The sequence below is a fragment of the Phytophthora ramorum genome, assembly GCF_020800215.1.
Source record: "Phytophthora ramorum isolate Pr-102 chromosome Unknown Phyram_PR-102_s0009, whole genome shotgun sequence".
Classification (NCBI taxonomy): domain Eukaryota; phylum Oomycota; class Peronosporomycetes; order Peronosporales; family Peronosporaceae; genus Phytophthora; species Phytophthora ramorum.
The window spans coordinates 2,205,786-2,225,931 of record NW_027150655.1 but is presented as its reverse complement, the minus strand read 5'-3'; the positions used below and the strand labels follow the sequence as shown (position 1 = coordinate 2,225,931).

The following is a 20,146-nucleotide window of genomic DNA, read 5'->3' as shown; positions in this document are numbered from 1 at the left end:
CTGCCACCGGCAAATCCAGGGAGTATCTAGCATCTAGGTTGTTGCAACCTTTTGAACTGTGATCCAAGTTTTCATCATCCATTGCGACTTCTGATGTCGTGCATTCTGGGTCATTCTCACCACAGGGCACGGCCTCCATAATGCCGTCACTGGAACCATCAACAAGGTCACTGGCCTCCACTCCAACACTGCGCATGAGAACAATGTCCTCTTCAGGATCGTCTTCAGTTTGGGTAGCGGCGTCCCGGGTGAAACGCACTCGACGCGTGCCTGACTCAGGGTGTAACCTCACCATCTGCACTCTGTTCGAACCATCCTTTGGTCGCATCAGCAACTTTGTTGGCCACTTGTACTTTGGAGTGTTGGTGTTGGTGTACGGCGAGTCAAACGCTTCCCGGATCTCAGCCAGACGTTTAGCACGAATCTTGGCATCCCGCGACGAAATAATTTCCTGAATGAGACTTTGCCACTCATGATATGCTGGAGATCCAGGCCGCACAAATCGACCGGCTTGTGGAAAGGACCCGTACTCCACAATCCTGGCTAAAGGCATCTTGTCGTCGATCCAGAGTATTTTGGTCGAAACATTTACCACTCGCACAGCAATAGGCCAGGATTTCGCAGCGTAGATAATCTGCGTTACCCATTGATCACCACGTCCAGCCCACACAACCGTAGATTGCGGGTTGGCCTGACCATACTGGATACGTACAACTGAATCTTCACCAGGGCGTAAGTACATGTAACGTTGAGCATGTATTGGTAAATCCACACCCAATCGCCGTTGTGACGACCACCCGCACATCACGATTGTTTCTTCGTCAGGAAGCGTGACTAGTCCTTCTCGAACACTGATCCGAATCCCAGCCGCATACATGAAGCCAAGTCCAAGAAGCACATCAATCCCTTCACCGATATTCGCAATCCAGACATCCAAGATGTACACCACTCTCGGACCGAGAGTAATCTTCACCTGGGCACTAGCAGAAATGTACGTCGGCGCTCCTCCCATTCCAGACACCTTCGTTTGTTTGTGCGTCCGGAGCTTGAGTCCTAACTTACGCGCTAAGTCAAGACTCACAATGCTCACGGTCGCCCCGGTATCCAGGAGAATCTTCGTCCGATAGTCGTTCACTGCACCGTGCACCATCACTACATCACGCTTCTTTGACTCCAGACTGTGTTCTTCCCACCAACCATACCGTTGTCCAGGATAAAGCCTGTACTCCACGATTTCATCAGTGGTATCAGGATCCGTGTAGTCTGGATTCGGTTGGCTAGGGTGTAAAGTCGGATCTTGAGCCAAAGTTGTCATGCATTGTTGGTTATCTTGGGATCTTCTTCTCAGCTCTGGGCCTACAAACACTAGGACACACAATTCTGGGGCCTTCCTCTGCCCGACGCGTACTGGATCCCCATCCAGCGGGCTTAGAGGTTTAACGGCTTCCCAGTACTGGCCTCGCCATCCAGGAGTTTATCCAGGATGTGGCTTGGCAGGTCCTTGAGTGCGCCTTGGCGAGCGAGCTTCTTCAGGTCTTCCAATGCTTTCCAATCTTCACACGGCTTTCCTTGATGCAGCTTGCCGCAGTTGTCGCATGGTTGCGCGCGGCACATGTGAGTCGGGTGTCCCAATTCTTGACAGCGGTCACACTTGATGTCTTTCCAGCAGCTCTCCTCAGGATGTCCCCACTTGTGGCACTTCTCGCAATACTTGTCCCAGTTCGGGTTCTCGCGACGTCCTGAGTTCGGCACTGGATTGCCATGGGGCGCGTGTCCAGGTGGTCTCCAACCCATATTATCCATCACACGGTACACCTCGTTCGTGAGCGTCTGTGTCCACTCTGCACCAGAAGGACCAGCATTCAAGGCGCCTCCATCGTCTCTGGTGTCTTGACTTCCAGGATCCACTCCTTGGGCTGACACTCCGGATTCCTCCACAGCATCCTGCATTCGGGGTAGCTCTTCTGGATACTCACCCATCTTCACACCAAAGTCGGCGTTCTGGGTGAGGTACGCACGCTCAAAGCGCTTGGGGCGAGGCCGTCCTGGATTCGGAAGATTTCCAGCGCGGAAGTCACGATTCCTGGACGTAGCAGCATCACGCTCGTTCTGGGTCCACACCTCTTCATCCTGCTCCAAAGCATACTCCAAGTCAGAAATACTCTTGAAACGTTGGCCTTGCAGGGACGTCTTCAGGCGTGTCTCCTTCAGCTTAGTGATGAACCGGCGGATGTGCTTCTCCAGACGCTTGGTTGACTTCCTGAAGTCAATGTCAGCCTTGCCTGCAGCAGAATTCAGGCGATAGAAGAAATCTAGGGCACTTTCAGAAGATCGCATCTCCATCGTGTAATACCGTTCAGAGTACGACGCGCGGGCCTTGCAATACTTCTTCCGGAATGCCGTCGCCAGCTCCTTCCAATCTCGCTGCGTGTGTTTCGGCAGTTGGTTGAACCAATCACGCGCTGCTCCGGACAGCTTCAGCTTGAGTTCCTGGATTCGCATCTTGTTCGACCAGGCACCTTGGGCAGCCAGGTTAGCAAACTGCTCCCACCAGTGCACACGCTCCCTGATCGCGGCCTTAGTGTCGAACTCGCTCAACGTGTGCGAGTTGATATACGGCCGGAATGTCAGCAACGTAGTCCCTTCTGGTGTCTTCGCCGCGGTCAAGTTATTATCCGCATCTTGTCCGAAGTCGTAGTCGGACTCACTTGAGCTAGAATCCTCGCTGCTCGAGGCGCCACTTGGGTCCGGATCCGCTGGTGGGCTAGCGTCCTGACGCTTCTCCTTCTTGGGCGGCTTCCTCTTGTCGTCGGAGCGCCTGGAGCCAGAATGCGGAGTTTGCTCTGCACTGGATGCACCTTGCACCCTGGATGTCCCCTGTGTCCTGGATGCGGACTGCGCCCTGGATACGGACGTCCTTGTTGTCGCCCCTTGCGTCGCCTGGACACTTTGCGCCGCCGCGGCGTCTTCAGCACCATTATCCCTCTTCACATGCTTCTCTTGGTTCTGCGGGAATGGCCGCTGGACAGTCGCGAGCAATTGTGCGGCTGCGACTTCGGTCATGTTCTTTGAAACCAGATTTCCATCTTCCTGATTTGCGACATTTGCGACATGTCTGATGACGCCACTGATTTCTGGATACACCATTGCTGAAACAGGGGGAGGAGACCCTTCAATCTTGACTTGGGTTGCTGAATGCGGGGGATGAGTTGCACGAAACGCTTGAACTTGGGCCAATGTTGCACGAAGGTCGCGCAACTGCCCAGCTTGAAACTTCTGCATATTTTTGGAAGTCTCACGTTCTTGTCCCAGTGCAGCCTCTGCATCCTGGACTTTCTGCCTCAGGCTCTCCATTTCCGACATTTGCTCCCGCTGCACACCTTCATCCCAACGCGCGCGTTCCGCGTCAATCTCCGCCTGCATGCGCTCAGCGTAGGCAGCACCCAGACGTTCCTGCTCCAGGACATCAGCTCGCGCTGCATCCTGGGCGGATTTCTGAGCTCGTCGTTCATCCTGGGTCTGGCGCGCTTCCAAGTCCTGCGCACGGCGTTCAGCTTCGAGACGAGCAGTCTCAGCACGTACAAGTCGGTCTGTGAGTTCTTGGACATGTCGGCGTGCATCCAGATCGCGCTGGTCTCTACGTCGCTCTCGCTCCATGGCTTCCAAGCGTTCTCTGGCGAGAAATTCCTTCTGCTCATTCTCCATTCGGGCCTGCCACTCTTGCTGATGTCGCAAGACGTTCAACTCGATTTGGGCTGGCCCAGAGCTGACGGACGACGCTGATCTGGAATGCCGAGATGATTTCCTGGAGGAACGACTGGATACCGACGGTAACTTGGATCTCGACGAGTGTCGTGAACGCGTGTCGCCCTTCGAGCTCCGATGGCTGCTTCGCCGCTCACTGCCAGAGTCTTCTTCATCAGGATTCACTGCCGCACCTCTGGATGTCACTGATGGTATCCTGGATTCAACGTGCGGCTTGGACATGGCAGGCTGGATAGCTTGCTCAGGCTCAGCCATCACGACGTCATCCTGGTTAACAAGAGCGAGGCGAGGTGGAAGCACTGTTCTGGTTACGTAGAACCCCATCGAAGCGTCAGCAGCGGCAACGCCACCTCCATCTTGAGCTACGAGTGCTAAAGCACCACCTCCAGCGTACGGCATGTGTGACGACGCGCTCCGACCGGTCGACATCAATGATGAAGACGATGAACTTCCTCGTGAAGTCTGCGCCCCTGACGTTACACTCTCATCCGAAGATCTTGAGGTGCCAATGACGCTAGGTAGCGTGGCAGAGACTGTGTCCATGGCCTCAGCATCCTGACTCTCGGCGTCCTGGGTTACGACATCCTGGACACTCGAATCTTGACGCGATTGACTCGTCGAAGATTGGTACACTGGCAATGAAAACAGCGACGGAGTGGACAGTGCGGACGGAGTCGAAGGTACCAGCGGTCGCGGTGGTCGATGCTGGGAGCGCTTCAACCGAGGTTCGCTGTCGCTTGATCCCCGAGGACTCCTGGTTACCCTGAGTCCGGTTGCCCTGAATCTCAAGACAAACTCTTGTCCAAGCACATCCGTGTCGTAGTCAGTCATCAATAGATCGCCTTGTGCATCTTGAGTGTGATACTCCAGTCTTGGCGATTGCTCTTGAATCCTGGATACAGGTTTCTCCTCAAGAAAGGGAATCACCTTGAAGCGCACTCCAGCGATGACTTGCCTCCATTCCATGAGTTCAACAGCAAGGCACGCCTGAACTTCACTCGTCACACTGCGTACCAAGTCATCCGGAATCCTGGACACATGCGTCTTGGACCATTCAGGAATCAAGTTAGAGAACTCGAAACCGGCTTCAAAGAGCAGTGTCTGCAGGACAACGACACATTCGCGTGACGTCAACATCGTCGGCGGGATCTGGATCGCGGTGAGATCTTGGGCCGTGCCAACACCCCAGCAGACAGGATTCACTTCGGAGATCCAGGCGTCATCTTGACTTTCCATCGAAGAACGCCACTTGAAGTAGTCTCCCGTCGCGAACGCCGCCTCGAAGTACGTGTTGACATCCGGCCTCGGTGTTGGCCACGCAAAATCCACATTCGGAGGTGCAATTCGTCCAGAATGCAACTCCTCCCAACGTCGAACTTCCCGGCGAACGTACATCACTGCGCGCTCGCCATCCAGCACCACGTCTTCTGCCACGGCCGCCAGAGCTCCAGAACTCACACCTTGAGCATCAGTCCGCGACTCCAACTTGGGCAAGACGTCAGGATTTGGCGCAGGAGCCTCCGATGCGAGCGGTGGCGAGTCAGGATACACAGCTGCATCCTGGGTCTTCTCCTCCTCCTTCACGCGTACGGACTCCCGCTTCACTTCCACGACATCATCCGAAGCTGACGACTCAGAAACCAAGTCAACCACCTCCGGGGGCTCAACCAATTCGACGCCTCCCTCAGACGCCTGAGCACCACCCTCGCGGGTGTGCTCCTCCGGGACGCCAGGCATCCCCAATCCTCGACTCACGTTTGTCGAACCTCGCATCCTGGACGAATCTTGGTCATCCTGGGTTTGCGGTTCAGCAACCGGTTGATCTTGAACTGGAAACACCATGGCGTCCCCACCTTGCGCTGCCTCGCTCTCGCGAGCAGCCTTCCGCGCAGCCCGAGCCTCTCTGGAAATGGTGTCCAGATCCTTGTGCTCCTCTGCCGGCAATCCTTGCACACGACGCGACTGACGTGACGCCTCACCGCGTCCGCTATCTCCGCGTCCAGCCTTCTTCGGCCCTCGTCCTTCCGGCATTCTGAATGAATCCAGACGTTGACGGGCACTCAGCAGTTCTTCAACACTTGGGCTCGTTGAAATCCTCGATAATCAAATCCGGGCACGCGCACCAGCTGTGGCGAGGTCGATGAAACCTTTACCGCCCAGGGGGGTTCGTATAGCGCGCTCCAGGAATTCCTCCTCCAGGATTGAAGGGGGAAGACTTGTAGGAGTCAACAAGTATCCAAGATCTCACCGCGAAGCGAAACCTTGGGTTCTTGGTGGCGTGGGTACCTTGCGGAATCCCTGTCGGCTCGTTTGTCTTTGACGAAACGGCACTTCACCGAGCTTGTGGCCTTGAAGTTGTGCCGAGCGTACGTCCACTTCGGGATGCACTCTCAACGACAGAAAGGCAGAGTGTAGTCTGGATTTCACACCCAGAGTATCGGAAATCCAGGATGCACCTTTACCCAAGATGCACCCCAAATATCAATAGCCAACAAATACAGAGTTATATACAATACAAATAGCCGTCACTTATTCTTATCGACCCTTGGACGGTGGCCACTCGCTAGGCTCACTCGAGTCTTACAATTCAGACACCTAGTCAGTCTGAACACTCGTATAAAACGCGCACCACTCTCAATTAAGAGAGAAACTATCAAATACTATAGTCAGTCGATACACACAGCAGTTAAACTATCACTTCGGGGGACAACTGCTAGTCAGTCACCTCGAATAGCAAGGGAATATGAAATGGGCAAACACCAGCACGCTAGCGACCCAACTAGGATATGAAATAGGTGGGTCAACCCAGGGTGCCGGAGCGCCTCTGGTCAGGACTTGATGTTATGAGGTGGAGATGCCACAGACGACCCGTCCTTAATGGTCGCAGCGCCCCTTGTTGTATTGCGGTCGTAGTCTCGGGTCCTCCGGATTTCCGTCGGCAGGCTTGGCCGAATTCACTTGCGCAGTACGGGGTAAAACAAACTCTGTTGTTGGCTGTAAGCCTTAAGCTATCAATTCTTTCTAGATCTCGGCTCTGGGTGATTTATCTTGATTTCACTATGTCTTGGGTCAAATTGTCTTTGCTTCAGTATGGTCTGGGTACATTGTCTTCGTAGCTTCAAAAGTGTCGACTCGACAGTTCTGTTGGGTTCGTTGGCGGTAGTTCAATTGCGTTTCACTTGGTGACGTACCACTGTCTTCGAAGTCAAATAGTCAGTGGTCAACCGTCAAGAGTCTGGTATTCTGGAGTCAGGATTTTGGAGTCAGGATTCAGGATTCAGGATGTACTTGACATCCAGACTCTTTGGGCTTCCAGCGCACGACTTGGGTGTTGGTAGTGGATGATCTTGGTTCAGTATCTTTAGTAGTCGCTCTGAACCACAGCAAGATGAGGTACAATCTGAGATACGTTCTCAACTGCACTTTCCGCCAGGCTTTAGGCACTCATCGTAAGGGAAAGTCCGGGGGCTGGACATAATGCGGGTTTGCAATCGTGGATTTGTACACATCCAGGATACACACTTCCAGCCAGTTGGGCCCATCTGTGGTTAGGCGTAAGATCTTTCCATAAATCAGTCGCACTCCATACGTCACCCGTGTCGCACGGGTACAGCCGAGTCACATCCTCCATTTCATCCAATAATATCCATGCTCGAAATTTTAGACCAGAGTCGCGACGGCGGTGCGTCACAGAAAAACCAGGAACACTTCGTGTCAGCAGTCCGAAGACGAAGTCGAGACTCATCGACTTCCAGCAGTCTTCTGGGACTGGCAGGCTCTGCAAAGGAGCCGAGGCATGACCAGCAGGTTTCACACGCTGGCATGTCTCGCAGGCCTTCACATACGTGACGACCCACTTGTACATGTGGGCCCACCAGAAGACCTGGGAGACCGACAAGAAGGTCTTTTCGCGGCCAAGGTGGCCGCTTGAAGGCACATCGTGCGCCTCCTGAAGGATGTCATACTTCAGATCCTCTTCGTTGGGGACGACTATCCGCGGAGGATTGGCCGGGTCCACGCGGTAGTGGAGGAGGCCATCGATCCACGCATAGCGACGGAGTCGGGCACGTTGGCGGGGCGTTAGCCATGCAGGCTTGACCTCCTTGCCAGCGGTGAGGAACCGCACGATGGGAGAGAGATTATCATCATCTCGATATGCCAGGCGTATCCGATCGTACAGATCTGTCGTAACCCGACTAATGTGCGCGAGCTCATAGTCGGGTCGACGTGATAACGCGTCGGCAAGCACGTTCAGCTTGCCCGGCTTGTATTCGACGCGGAAGTTATATTCCGCGAAGAATGACAGCCAGCGGGCCATCCTCTGAGACAGATGCGGAGAGTTGGTGGCCGTCCGCAAGGACTCGTGGTCTGTATAGATCACAAAGGGCTCAGAGCCCAGGAGGAGTACCCGGAACTTGACAAGGGCATACTTCATTGCGAGGAGCTCCTTGTCATGGACAGGGTAGTTCCTCTCGGCAGCTTTAAGCTGCCTGGACTGGAACGAGATGACTCGCTCGTGCCCGTCCGCGTCGTGTTGCAGCAGCGCGCAACCGATGGCATAGTCGGAGGCGTCGCAGACAACGCTGAATGGCTTTGTCTCGTCCGGCAAGGCCAGAACCGGCGCGCACTGCAAGCTCGCCTTGATGCTGTTGAATGCATCCTGATGACGGTTCTCCCAGCGCCAGTCGGCATCCTTCTTAAGGAGATCCGACAGGGGTCGTGCCAGCCCGGCATACCCCGCACTATACTTGTGCAAGTAGTTGGCGAGGCCCAACCACTTGCGAAGATCCTTTTGGGATCGTGGTGTGGGCCAGGCCGCAATGGCCTTGACCTTCTCAGGGTCGGCTCGAACGTCGACGCTGCTGACGAAGCAGCCGATAACTTTGATCTCTTGTGCCGCAAAGACGCACTTGTCGATGTTGGCATAGAGCTTGTTTGCTCTCATGACCATGAACACTCGACGGAGGTGCTCGAGATGCACCTCGATAGCCGTCTTGCCTTCCTCGGCACGGCTATGGACGAAGTTATCGTCAAAGTACGTCTGCGTGAACGCACGCAAGGGTCTAAACAACTGTGTGACCAAGCGATTGAAAGTCGCTGGGGCATTTGATAGACCCTGTGGCATCACTAGCCACTCCCAGAGCATGCCGCTCGGGGTGCTCACCGCCGTGAGCGGGATGTCGCGCTCGCGCATCAGGATCTGGTAGTATCCATCCACCAGATCCAGCGCGCTTAAAAGCTCACAGCCCGCCATGTTGTTCAGCAACACATCCTTGCGAGGGATGGGTGTCTGGGCGGGCACCGTTGCGCTGTTCAGCTTGTTATAAGCATGAACCAGATGCCACTTCCCGTTCGGCTTGCGAACGCAGAAGGTGGGCGTCGTGTGCGGAGACTTCGACTCATGCACCATGCCTGCCTTTGCCTTCGCGGCGAAGAAGGCATCAATGACCTCGCACTGTTCGCGAGGCAGTGGCCATTGCCTGGTCACACAGTACTTTGTGCCTGGCACGAGATCAACCTCGTGCCTAACTCCTCAGTCAGGTGGGAGTTGGGACGGCGGGTCCTTGGACACCACGTCCGAGAACTCCTTCACCAAAGGATACACTGGATCCTTGGGGTTCTCGAGGATCGCAGAGCCCGTACGCGTTGCGCGCTTCTTGCCAAGCTCGCCCAGGACATCCTTGTCCATAACGGAAGAGGAGCTCAGCTCTTCTGGAGAGGCCTCCGGCTTCAGGAGCACCATCTCCGCGATTGCCCCGGCTTTCAATTGTGCCAGGAAATCGTCCATCGACATTTCCTCGAGGTTCAGTAGCTCGGACACCTCAGGCAGAGCTGCCAATGTTGTGGAGTCCGCCTTGACCGTACACCCGGTCTCGCCGTCGAAGAAGTAATAGAATTCTTCGGCCGGCCGTGCCTGAGGAGAGTTCTCTCTCTCCGAGTCGCGTGTAGCGACTCCAGTCTGTCTCAACAGACTCGGCTTACGGCGGCGATGACGTCGTCGATGCCCACCACGGCGTGGTCCTTTGTTACCCACAGCCGGTGGTGACTCAAGGGTGGAGTCGGGAGTTCCATCGACTCCGTGTGGTACATTGTTACCCACACTAGAGGTGCTCCCAGCAACCTCGACCCTGGCCACGGTCTCGACCTCCTTGGTCTCACGTGGGCTCGTTTCCCTTGGGGAGTTGACTTCCCCCGGCGTCGACAAGGCCGAAGGCCGTACGGTGCCATAGTCAGGAGCGGTGGGTACTGCTGGCATTGCAGTTCCCCTCGCTGGACTCGAAGTCCTGTCCACCGGCATTGCCTGTGGCGGCCCATTGCCCGCCGTGGACGGTGTCATGACACCTGTTGCGGCTCCTGCCGCAACTAATTCTTCGGAGTCGTTTCTGACTCGGCTCCGGTGGTAGGCCCGGCTGCTGACAGAGGTGGGAACATGACTCACCAATGCTCTGTTAGTAGCAACAGGCCGGCTAGCCCCGATGGCTTTGCCGCGCCAGTCTATCCAGGGCTCATGCTTCTCAAGCCATGGCATGCCCAGGATCAAGTCGTACTTGTCCATATCAAGAACGAGGAATCGTTCAGTGGAATTAAGTCCTCAAACTTGACGGACAGGTCCATAAAGACCTTGGGCACCTCCACTACAGTCCCGTCAGCCAGTCTGACTAGGACATGCCCGTTCCCTTTGCTTTCTCGTAAAGCATCGGTGAACTGGTCGCTCTTGCGAGCGACCGTCCGGCGGCGTGCAAAGTTCTTTGACGCCCCAGAATCGATCAAGATTCTCATGGGATGATCGTATCCCCGTACATTTGCATGTACTACAAGCAGCCCTCCTCTGCCCTTCTCCGCTTCGAGAGTACAGAGACTCTCAGGGGCTAAGCCCTCATGGTGCGCACCACCCGCGCACCACTCATGAAGACTTAGATCTTCCCCAGTAGGGCTCCCCGCCCCTACTGGTTCCCTGCGTTCCCCTGGCCACGGGGTCGTGGCTTTTGCCAGCGACCCCTAGGACCGAAGGGCTTGGAAGGAAATCGCCGGGTTGTTCCTCCCGCGGAACACGCACGTTTCATGTGCTCCAGTTTGCCACAGCCGAAACAGCGCATGTCGTGCTGTTCGGCAAGGCTCAGGTCCATCGGCACAGGACCGTTGAAGGGGCCCCTACTTTGGGGCCCGCCCTGAGTGGAGCCCCCAAGCCACGCAGTGGCAGGAGTGCGAGCCTGTCGATGGCTGTACTCCTCCTGAAGAGCAATTTGAATCGCTTCTTCCAGGGTGCTTGCTTGCACCCGAAACAGCTGCGTGCGCGCTGGGCCTACTCGTAGGCCGTCCATGAACACCGTGTTTATGGAGTGGGTTTCCCACCAGAGATGCGGTAAGCTCCCGCATCTTCTGGATGTACTCATACAGCTCACGTCTCCCTTGCTTGCACGCAAGGAAGCGTGAGCGCTGGCGGTACTCATAGTTCGCCGGGAGGAAGGCGGCTCGAAGCTGCTCACACAGCTGAGCCCAGGATGCAAAGCATCCAGGCGTTGTCGCTTCGCGCGTATACGCCCAGCACTTTGCTCGACCACTTAGGTGGGAGAGAGCAAAAGCGACGCGGAGTCGCTCGTCCGAGACGAGAGCCGTGTCCACAGCGAGCTCGATCTCTCGGACCCAGAAGTGAAGATTTCCCCCTTCTTTTCCTTCGTAGAGGTTAACCTTCAGCCTCAAAAGCTTAGGCTGAACTGGTTTCCGTTCAGCCACAGGGGCCTGTAGGCTCCCACGTACATGGGCGATTAGCCCTTGCTCGTACGTGTCGAAAGCGCTTACGCGCTCGAGCCGTTCGGCAGGTGTTGCTGCCGCCAAGCTCTGGAGGGTATCCATCCCGAAGATGCCCGCCATCTTCCGAACGGACTCAAACTGCGAGTCGTTCAAGTGAGGAAACTCACTGCGATCCATGGTGGCTCAATGCTTGAGACCACAGAGGATTCAGGTAGTCCAATCCTACCCGCGTAGGCGAGGATTGACTACAAGTGCTACCAAGTGTGACGGGAATCACACAGCACCTTGCGCTTGAGGAAGTGTTAGGAGTATACAAACTCCAAGTGAACGGCGGTTCACTAGTTCCCGGTCTTGGGGAACGGTTGACTTAGACAACGTAGTTTATAGACTGATATATTTATAGTTAGTTACCTAGAGATTGTCTTGCAATACAATTCCTAAGTCAACTATAGTTTATCCTATATGTTTTATGTATGGGTGGCTGTGAGCCACCACCACGTGTCAGTGATGTTGGGTACACCATGTACCCAACTCGGAAGAGTGACGGGCACTCTTCAGGTAACCCCGTTACATTATATCCGAGATTTTTTTTTAATTAATTAGCTAAGTTCGCTTTCGTTAATTTGCTTAAGTTCCGACTTGCTTGAATATTTTTTTCTTACGAGCACGAATTTCCGTTCGATGCTTCTCATCATATTCTCGCTGCTTCGCCAGTCGCGTTTCCCTTGTCTTTAGATAGTAGCGCCTTGATGCGCTCTTTATTAAGTTCGTATTGCTCGGACGAGTACACCACTTACTATATTACTAACTTTATATTTATCAAAAATAAAAATATAATACTTGGATAGCTGGCTTACCATTTGCTATAGTCTGGGCCCCACCACCCAAGATCTTGCGGATATGGCATTGACTTAATCCACTTCGAATGTTTTTCTTTATTGCAGTGCTTTGCGAAATTCCATCTCTCCATCGATGATCCACACAAGCAAGTGATTCTTTCATCCATCGGAGCTGAAATTATCTTTTTCATCATATCTTCACTGACCTCTGGCGAGAAAATTTCAATGGAAGGAAACTTTGAAAGTGGATGCTTACCACAACGCTCTTGCGATGGCTTTGCCTTACACTTTAATCCACTATCCAAAACGTAGTTGCACATTCCTATTACTAGTAGTAATTGTTATATATACTTAGTATTTTTATTTTTGTCATCGGCTCTGTAGAGCAGCAAGGCCATCAACATCCGTGTCTAGCTCATCGTTTCAAGACTAACTCCACGTACAGCTGTTTGCCACTGTAGATGAGACGAATCTGGTCCACCTGGATACCTTCTTTCTCCTGCAGGGCCTACTTCACATGCAGGATCTGTTCACGGAAGGAGAAACAACGTCAGTATCACACCGTCCGAAGCGCCAGAATATCGCATCGTACCGTGTTGTCCGGCTCAAAGTTGAACGTCTGCTTCCGGCCAGTGAGCGTCTACACCAGCGCAATAAACACACTTATTAGTACCCTTCCAGCCCCTGTGATCGCGGCGTGGGGGCGTGGGTACCTTGATCTGGATCTGCATCTTGGCTTCTAACTTGGCGGCTGAGTGTTTCGAGGCAAAAGTGGCTGTGGTTCCGCAAAGTTCTTCGCGGAAATTCGAATTGGGAAATTCGTGAAAGTAAAAACAATTGGTGATAATTGGCCCACTTATATTTCATCTGATAGTAAAATTTGACACTTAACCCATTATTCCCCGAAGGGCATCTTGTCACCTCTGCGGATGCTGCGTTCATGAGAACAATGTTGAAGTGCGTGCAGGCTGCAGGACAACGCGTGCAGTTAGACTTGAGAGAGCTGCACGGACAGACCTTACCAATGTATGGACTGAGCAGCACCCCCTCGCAAGTGCATTACACTTTCCTACACTTTGTGAACACGAAAGTTCATCAAACAATAGCCGACATTCACGTATCGCCTCTGGATTTCAGACTTGTCGTACCCTCGGGCATTGGTGAATTTGACACTAAAATCCGCTGAAAGTACTGGTGATCGCTGTCTGCTTCAAAACATCTTCTTTCTCCGCCTTGCAGTCTTCTCGAACGCGAATCTAGGGTATGTAAATGATCGTGTTTCATTACAATAGCGAGTGCGAATCACTATGTAGCGGTCGACAGACTACCAGTCCACCCCCGGGAACGAATGGTAACCTGTCGTCGAAGCGGGGCATTTCAATTGCGGAACTTGGGTCAGTGTGAACTCTTAGAGCAGGTATAGCCATTCGAGCCTGTGGTTTCAGCGTCCTCACAGCGCATAATTAATTATGCATGGTGCAACAATTGCATTGGTCCTTGTTGGATTGCATTCTCCAACACAAATGCATTCATTAAATGAATGTACAATGTTGAGACGGCGGTGGAATGCTGGAACAGCAATGATAAAATCGTGCATCATTCTTTGGCTATGAATGGCTGTTAGGGAGCGATCACTCACTGCGTAAGGAAACCCCACCCACGAGCTGGAACCCAGCCAATATCCAGTCTGGGCGAGTTGCACGACTCGGAACAGATTCATAAGTATCGAGTCTTGTACCTAGAGACGTGGAAGCAGGGTGCCGACGAGATGATTGACCGCATGGAAAAAACTCTGGAGAAGAGCGTGCTTCGTGAATTTGCTGATCAGCAACAACGTGCAATGACTGGCGTGCTGAAGAAGTACAACGCACTGGGTGAAAGTTACGCAGAAATGCATGCCAAGTACTTAGCGATGTATGAACTACCAGCACGATTAACCAAGACACAGCATAGTCTCATGGTTCTTCAAGCCGAAAAGAGTGCAAGAAGTGGTGCAGGAAATACAAGTGGGAAAACCGGTTGCGATTCAGATATCCCCCACGACCGGATAGATCAACTTGAGAACGAGCTACAGGCGCAAACGGAGCGCGTGAAGACGCTTGAAGTAGCTGATCGAAAGGCTGCAGTCGATTCTGACGAGTTAGTGCAGTTGCCACCGCTCAGAGGACGTTCTGGAGATGACAATGAGCTTCGAAATGAGAACGCGCTGTTGTACGAGAGAATTAACGAGGTGGGGCAGCTAGAGCAGCAGGAGGAACGACTTCGTGATTTGATGGCTTCCTCAGAAGATCACGCAATTGTAGGCGAGCTCCAGCATCAATTGATGCAGATCAAGACGACCTACCAGCAATTCCTTGTGCAGTACGACCTAGTAACGGAGACGCAACAACAAACACTCCTGAAAAATCAGCGACTTGAGCTGAAGATGGAGAAAAAGGCCCAGGAGCTATCTACAGTTCGTGAAAAGTCAAGCGATAAAGTCCAAATTCTCGAGAATGCGATCGGGCAAGTGAAAGAGCGTGACTGGACCGCGCGAAACACGAAGTGGGAGGCTTTCCGGAAGCGTTTAGATTCATTGGAAGACGAGATATTGGTCGAACAGCAGCGCCGAAAGCAACTGGAGAAAGATTTGGAAGACAAGCAGACTCAACTACCGCTACTTGAGCTTAAGCAGCAACGTGGCAATCAAAGCGAGGTTGGCCGGCTAAAGAGCCGGGTAGACGCGCTGGAAACTCGTGAGCGCTTACTCATGGGTCAGCTTGAGGCGGCGACAAAGGCGTCAGGGCCCAGGGAGAAGGAAACCCGGCTGCAAACAGAACTTCGTGAAGCGAAAACGCTTAATGAAGACCTACTGCGCCAGCTGGAGACAATTCAAGCTCGTGTATCGGAACTGCTGCGTCTAAATGGCGAGCTCGAATCGGGAAAACGTGAGCTACGATGTGAATATGAGGACCTGGAGCTGGAACTACAATACGTTCGTTCGGGTCTCACGGATGGAGAGGCGAGAGCACGATAAGAAAGGGCGCGCGAGTATCCATTAGGGCTAGGTGATGAGTGCATCGTGGTACTGCCCAAATATTATTTTGGCTGCTGTTTGTTTGGCTCGGAAAGTCAAATGTCGGGCAACTTGGCCTCCAGTGGAGCGCGAATTGCCGACTTTCCGGGCCATTTAAACAGCAACGTGGAGGATCGGAGGTCTGCCGACATGATTATGCGTCGGATTATGCCGCGGTTACCTATCGGTTCCTGGGTATGGAACTAGTTCTCGGAACCGTCACTGATGAATCAAATTTGAATTGATCATTTTTTTAGTGGAAGTACCAATTCAATTTGAAGTCAATTCATTCGTAGCGTGGACCACACTGGGCAAGGTCTTTCTTGTTTGCTTCTGCCAGTGCGAGAAAGAACAGCATCGGCAACCATGACCGCAGCAAACGGCAAGAAGAAAGACCACGAAGACGTGCTTGCGCGACTGGTGCGTGACCTAGAGTCGAAGAAGACTCTGTGCCGTGTCAAGGACTACGCTGGTGTGTCCCTCGAGCAGCTAAACCAGCACGTGAAGAAGTTCGGTCCGTTGGTCCATCCAATACTTGGCGAGCAGCCTGGTTTCTTCGTCGACGAAGGCCGATTTATTCCATTTCGGATGGTGGTGTTTGGGCGCAGCGTAATCGGACCATGCATCTGCAAGGCACTGCTGAATTGGGCTGCGTGGAGTGGCCATGGTGGAAGAGTGACAAATGCGCTAGATGAATACGTGCTGGATGGCACAACGCTTCGGGTCCCCGATGTGGCGTATGTGCCTCGAGATGATGCAAGGCAGCTGACCGAAGCTCAACGATGGACTCGTGGTGGAGAACCTTTTGCTCCGACGTTCGTGGTGGAAATCGACACTCTCACTGGTTCACATTCCAAGCTTGGTGCTCTCGATCACAAGATGCGGCACGAGTACTTCCCTCACGGTGTGCAATTGGGATGGCTCATTGATCCAAAGAACAAAATCATGTGCGAATACAAGCGATGCGCCCGAGGAAATTGTCTTGTTCGACGCGTTGGCAATAGCGCGTGGAGAGATCTTGATGGTGGTACCATTCTTCCTGGCTTCACTGTTAATTGTGAAGATTTGGACGCTGTGTTGGACCAGGAATCCGGATCGTCATCGGAAGAAGAAGTTGATCTCGTGTGTTGTGTTCCAGCTTGTGGTGTACGATTGCGAACGTATGGTGAACATGCTGCTCATGCCGAATGGCACCGTGCTGAAAGAGCTAGAGCTCGACGTAGAGCAAACCGTGCGAACCAATAATTCAAGTGAAGTTTTTCACGTTAGTAGACGCAACGCTTTTTGATACCTTGGATGTCATAAGAATAAAAAAAAATACTTGAAGTAGAACATTATGCCGATAGTTTTACATTTATTTATTTTTTCTCAAAAAAAATAAAGGGGTATGTATATAGATACCACTAACAGACCATGTCGTTCGAACTTACTTTTGGAAAATACAAGAACAAGCCTATTGAGGAAGTATATATATATGAACGATGGACCCAACACAACCATTCTAAATAGCGATTTGATATCAAGCGCAGGGATATCACCCATGGATGCTGATTTGAACTTTTTCGGGAGTGAAGCTCCGAAATCTGGAATCGTACTCATGATTGAAAATAGCTTTATCTATATAGCTTGAGACAAAACAAACATACACGGATTTTTAGCTATCCCCCACCGATCTAAACCCTGCATTCTATCTCACGCTGGATGCAAGCGGTTTCCTCACCTACGATTACGCACAAACTCTATATCTCGATAAAAACGATTATCGACTCAGATACATCAAACTGGAATTACCCAAGGGGCAGCGACACCTGGTGTTGCCCTTATTCCAGGAGCTGCCGGTGATATTAGTGGCATTGGTGCGTTGAGCTGTTCTAGCCTGACTGTGAATGGATCATCCGTATCGGCCTCACCATCGTATGTCCTAAGCATTACGTCAGGCACCGCTGCTCCCTCTAAAGCTCTGGTGCTTGATTCAAGTAGCAATATTACCGGCATTGGTGCGTTGAGCTGCTCTAGCATCAAGAGTCGATCAAGAAGAGCGCCAACCTTCCGTTTCCGGCGTAGCGTGACGCCACGCTTGATCGAGGCGTTGTACGTCTCGACAGGGTTGTTTGTGGCAGCGAAGCCACTCGGCGTGTGGTAGCACTGCCACCTCCACGTCCTCTCGTTCAGCCACACGGTGTTGAAGTAGCTGACGAAGCTCGTTAGTTCAGGTAATTTGAGCCACTCCTCCTGAACCTCTTCGAGTTGCTGTCGAAACTCAGCTTCACTTCGAGCAAAATGCAGTTCATGCAGGTGACGTAGTACCATTGCTGCAACACCAGCGTCTAGGACGCGCGTCTTCTCGTAGATCTTCTTCGCCACGTGAAAAAAACACATCAGGAAGCGGAACGTGTCGTCCCCACCACAAACGTCCTGCAGCGCGTTCCATTGCGCAGCATCAGCGTCGCCCATTGCCCACCGCACGCGCAGTGGCTTCCCAGTCACAGTGAGGAAGATCTGAGCGAGCAAAGACAGCACCTCAGTGAACTGGGGCTCCTTCTGTTGCGACACTATAAAAATAGCGAGAAGGTGGAAGCGGCGCGCGCGATCGGACACGCCCACAACGACGACCGGGTAGCCGACCTGGGTCAGCTTGTAGGTGGCGTCAATATGGAGCACGAAACTGCTAGGATCGCGGTCCGCTTGCCGCAGGAGCTTTTTTGTGCTGATGCCCACGACGAATGGCTTGGCTTCGCTGCCATTTCCGACGACGGGTCTACCTTCAGAGTCGGTTCGCCACGTAAACGTGAAGGGTGTTGTCTCCTCTTCATGCCCAGTAAAGCCAAAGTTGCTAACTTTCATTCGGATAGCCGCCATGACGTCGCTGCCGCCGAGTTGGGTGGCAACATAATGGTGCAGGAAGCGTTGCACCACGCTGAGCGGAGGCGCCGTTGAATCGTCCAGCCCGAAGCGCTGGATGAGCGAGTGCCAAATCCGAGCTGGGCGTCGCCCTTGCTTGGCCCAGTCGCGAGCAACATCCTTCATCAGAAACGTCAGGCGGGGTGGAACGGTCCCGCGCGCAGCCGTCACGTGCGTGTTGAGCTCGTCTATAGCCACAACATCCAGAAGTTGGCATGCTCGAACACGACCGCGCCAGGGGCATCTGAGTGCGGGCGAGGCAGTCGCGCATGCGGTGCAGTCACAGCGCAGGAGTTGCGGGCGCATGGAGTGCGGCGTGGCATCGCTGCAGATGCAGCAGTTGCCGACGTCGCTCTTTGCCACAGTAAACTTCTTGAGCGTCTCGAGGAGAATGTCGGCGTCGGAGTGGGGGAGTGCGTTGGTGAGCGTTTTCCAACGAGGCGGGGCATGGTGGCGAAAGCACGGCAGCGGGTGGGGAGGATGTGATGCGAAATTGTTGGTTGATTCGATTCTGACAAGGCACCGTAGTTGATATGAAACTCTGATTGGTTGAAAATATGATATATGCGTGTTGTGATTGGCTCGAATTTAGCAAAAGTGCGGCTGTCTGCTGTGCAGTATTACCTGCAGATTGGTGGTGGCGGTGCGTCGATTGTAGTGTCCATCGTCATCTTGGCGTGTACTTGGCGTGCTGATGAACAGTTTCAGTGCTTGTGATATAAATTGTCGTGGAATAGGCAGGTCCTCCAATACTCGTCCATATAAAACTGGATATCCAATGACCTTAACAATAGCTACATCGACATTACTTTCAAGTTCGTATCCGAGAGCAATATTTACCTTGAACGAACTCACTTGAGTAGAAAGAACGTTCTCTAGCTTACCATAGAAAACAGATGGCCCAACTCCCTCATATAGGTGAGATTCCATATGATTACCATTGTAAAAACGGTACTTGGGTCAGCCTTCAAAAGGGTTTTTAGGCTGATGCTTTCCTCCTTGTGCACGGCACGTATTGAAGGCATGCATTGCAGGTATGAGCTTTGAATGAATCACTTTGAGTTTTACTCTCTTGCAAGCAAGTGCCTCGTCTTCGGTTGTCCTCCTACTTCGCAAATGTAGTCTGGCGACATATACTTCTTAAGAGTATCAATGGAGACATTGTACTCCTTCGCAACCAGTCTTTGATTGATTGGGCGTGACATATTACTAACATATAACCATCTTACCAGTCCTACCCCTCACTTTGACGCGGTAGCTGCTACCCCACTTGGTAGCTTGAATATTCAATCTCTTTAATCTTTCTGGTACGTACGCTAATATATTGCCTATATATAAACTCGAGGTTATATTATTTTCGTGAAATCGACTTTATAATTTCGGATCTTGTATCAGGACCGAGTTGTTCTATATTGGGGTTGTCTTTATATATGACGGGAGTCACACAGCACCTTGCGCTTGAGGAAGTGTTAGGAGTATACAAACTCCAAGTGAACGGCGGTTCACTAGTTCCCGGTCTTGGGGAACGGTTGACTTAGACAACGTAGTTTATAGACTGATATATTTATAGTTAGTTACCTAGAGATCGTCTTGCAATACAATTCCTAAGTCAACTATAGTTTATCCTATATGTTTTATGTATGGGTGGCTGTGAGCCACCACCACGTGTCAGTGATGTTGGGTACACCATGTACCCAACTCGGAAGAGTGACGGGCACTCTTCAGGTAACCCCGTTACATCCTCCCCCACTTAGACTCGATCTTATCGACCAATCGGGGCGAGCGGGAAGTTTCTCTTACTTCCTCGCTCAGTCGATAACCATCGACAAGAGGC

The 20,146-nt window shown here is 52.6% G+C and overlaps 2 protein-coding genes across 2 annotated transcripts; both read left to right on the top strand.

Moving 5' to 3' along the window:
• Positions 1–14,124: 14,124 nt before the first annotated feature.
• On the top strand, positions 14,125–15,372 carry KRP23_10377 (uncharacterized protein; the record flags this gene model as incomplete). Its single annotated transcript, XM_067880820.1, has 1 exon — positions 14,125–15,372. The coding sequence occupies one exon, from the start codon at positions 14,125–14,127 to the stop codon at positions 15,370–15,372; it is 1,248 nt and encodes a 415-aa protein (XP_067742209.1).
• Positions 15,373–15,777: 405 nt separating this feature from the next.
• Positions 15,778–16,699, top strand: KRP23_10376 (uncharacterized protein; the record flags this gene model as incomplete). The annotated part of the gene is made up of 2 exons (XM_067880818.1): positions 15,778–16,358; positions 16,498–16,699. The coding sequence occupies 2 exons, from the start codon at positions 15,778–15,780 to the stop codon at positions 16,697–16,699; spliced, it is 783 nt and encodes a 260-aa protein (XP_067742208.1).
• Positions 16,700–20,146: the final 3,447 nt, after the last annotated feature.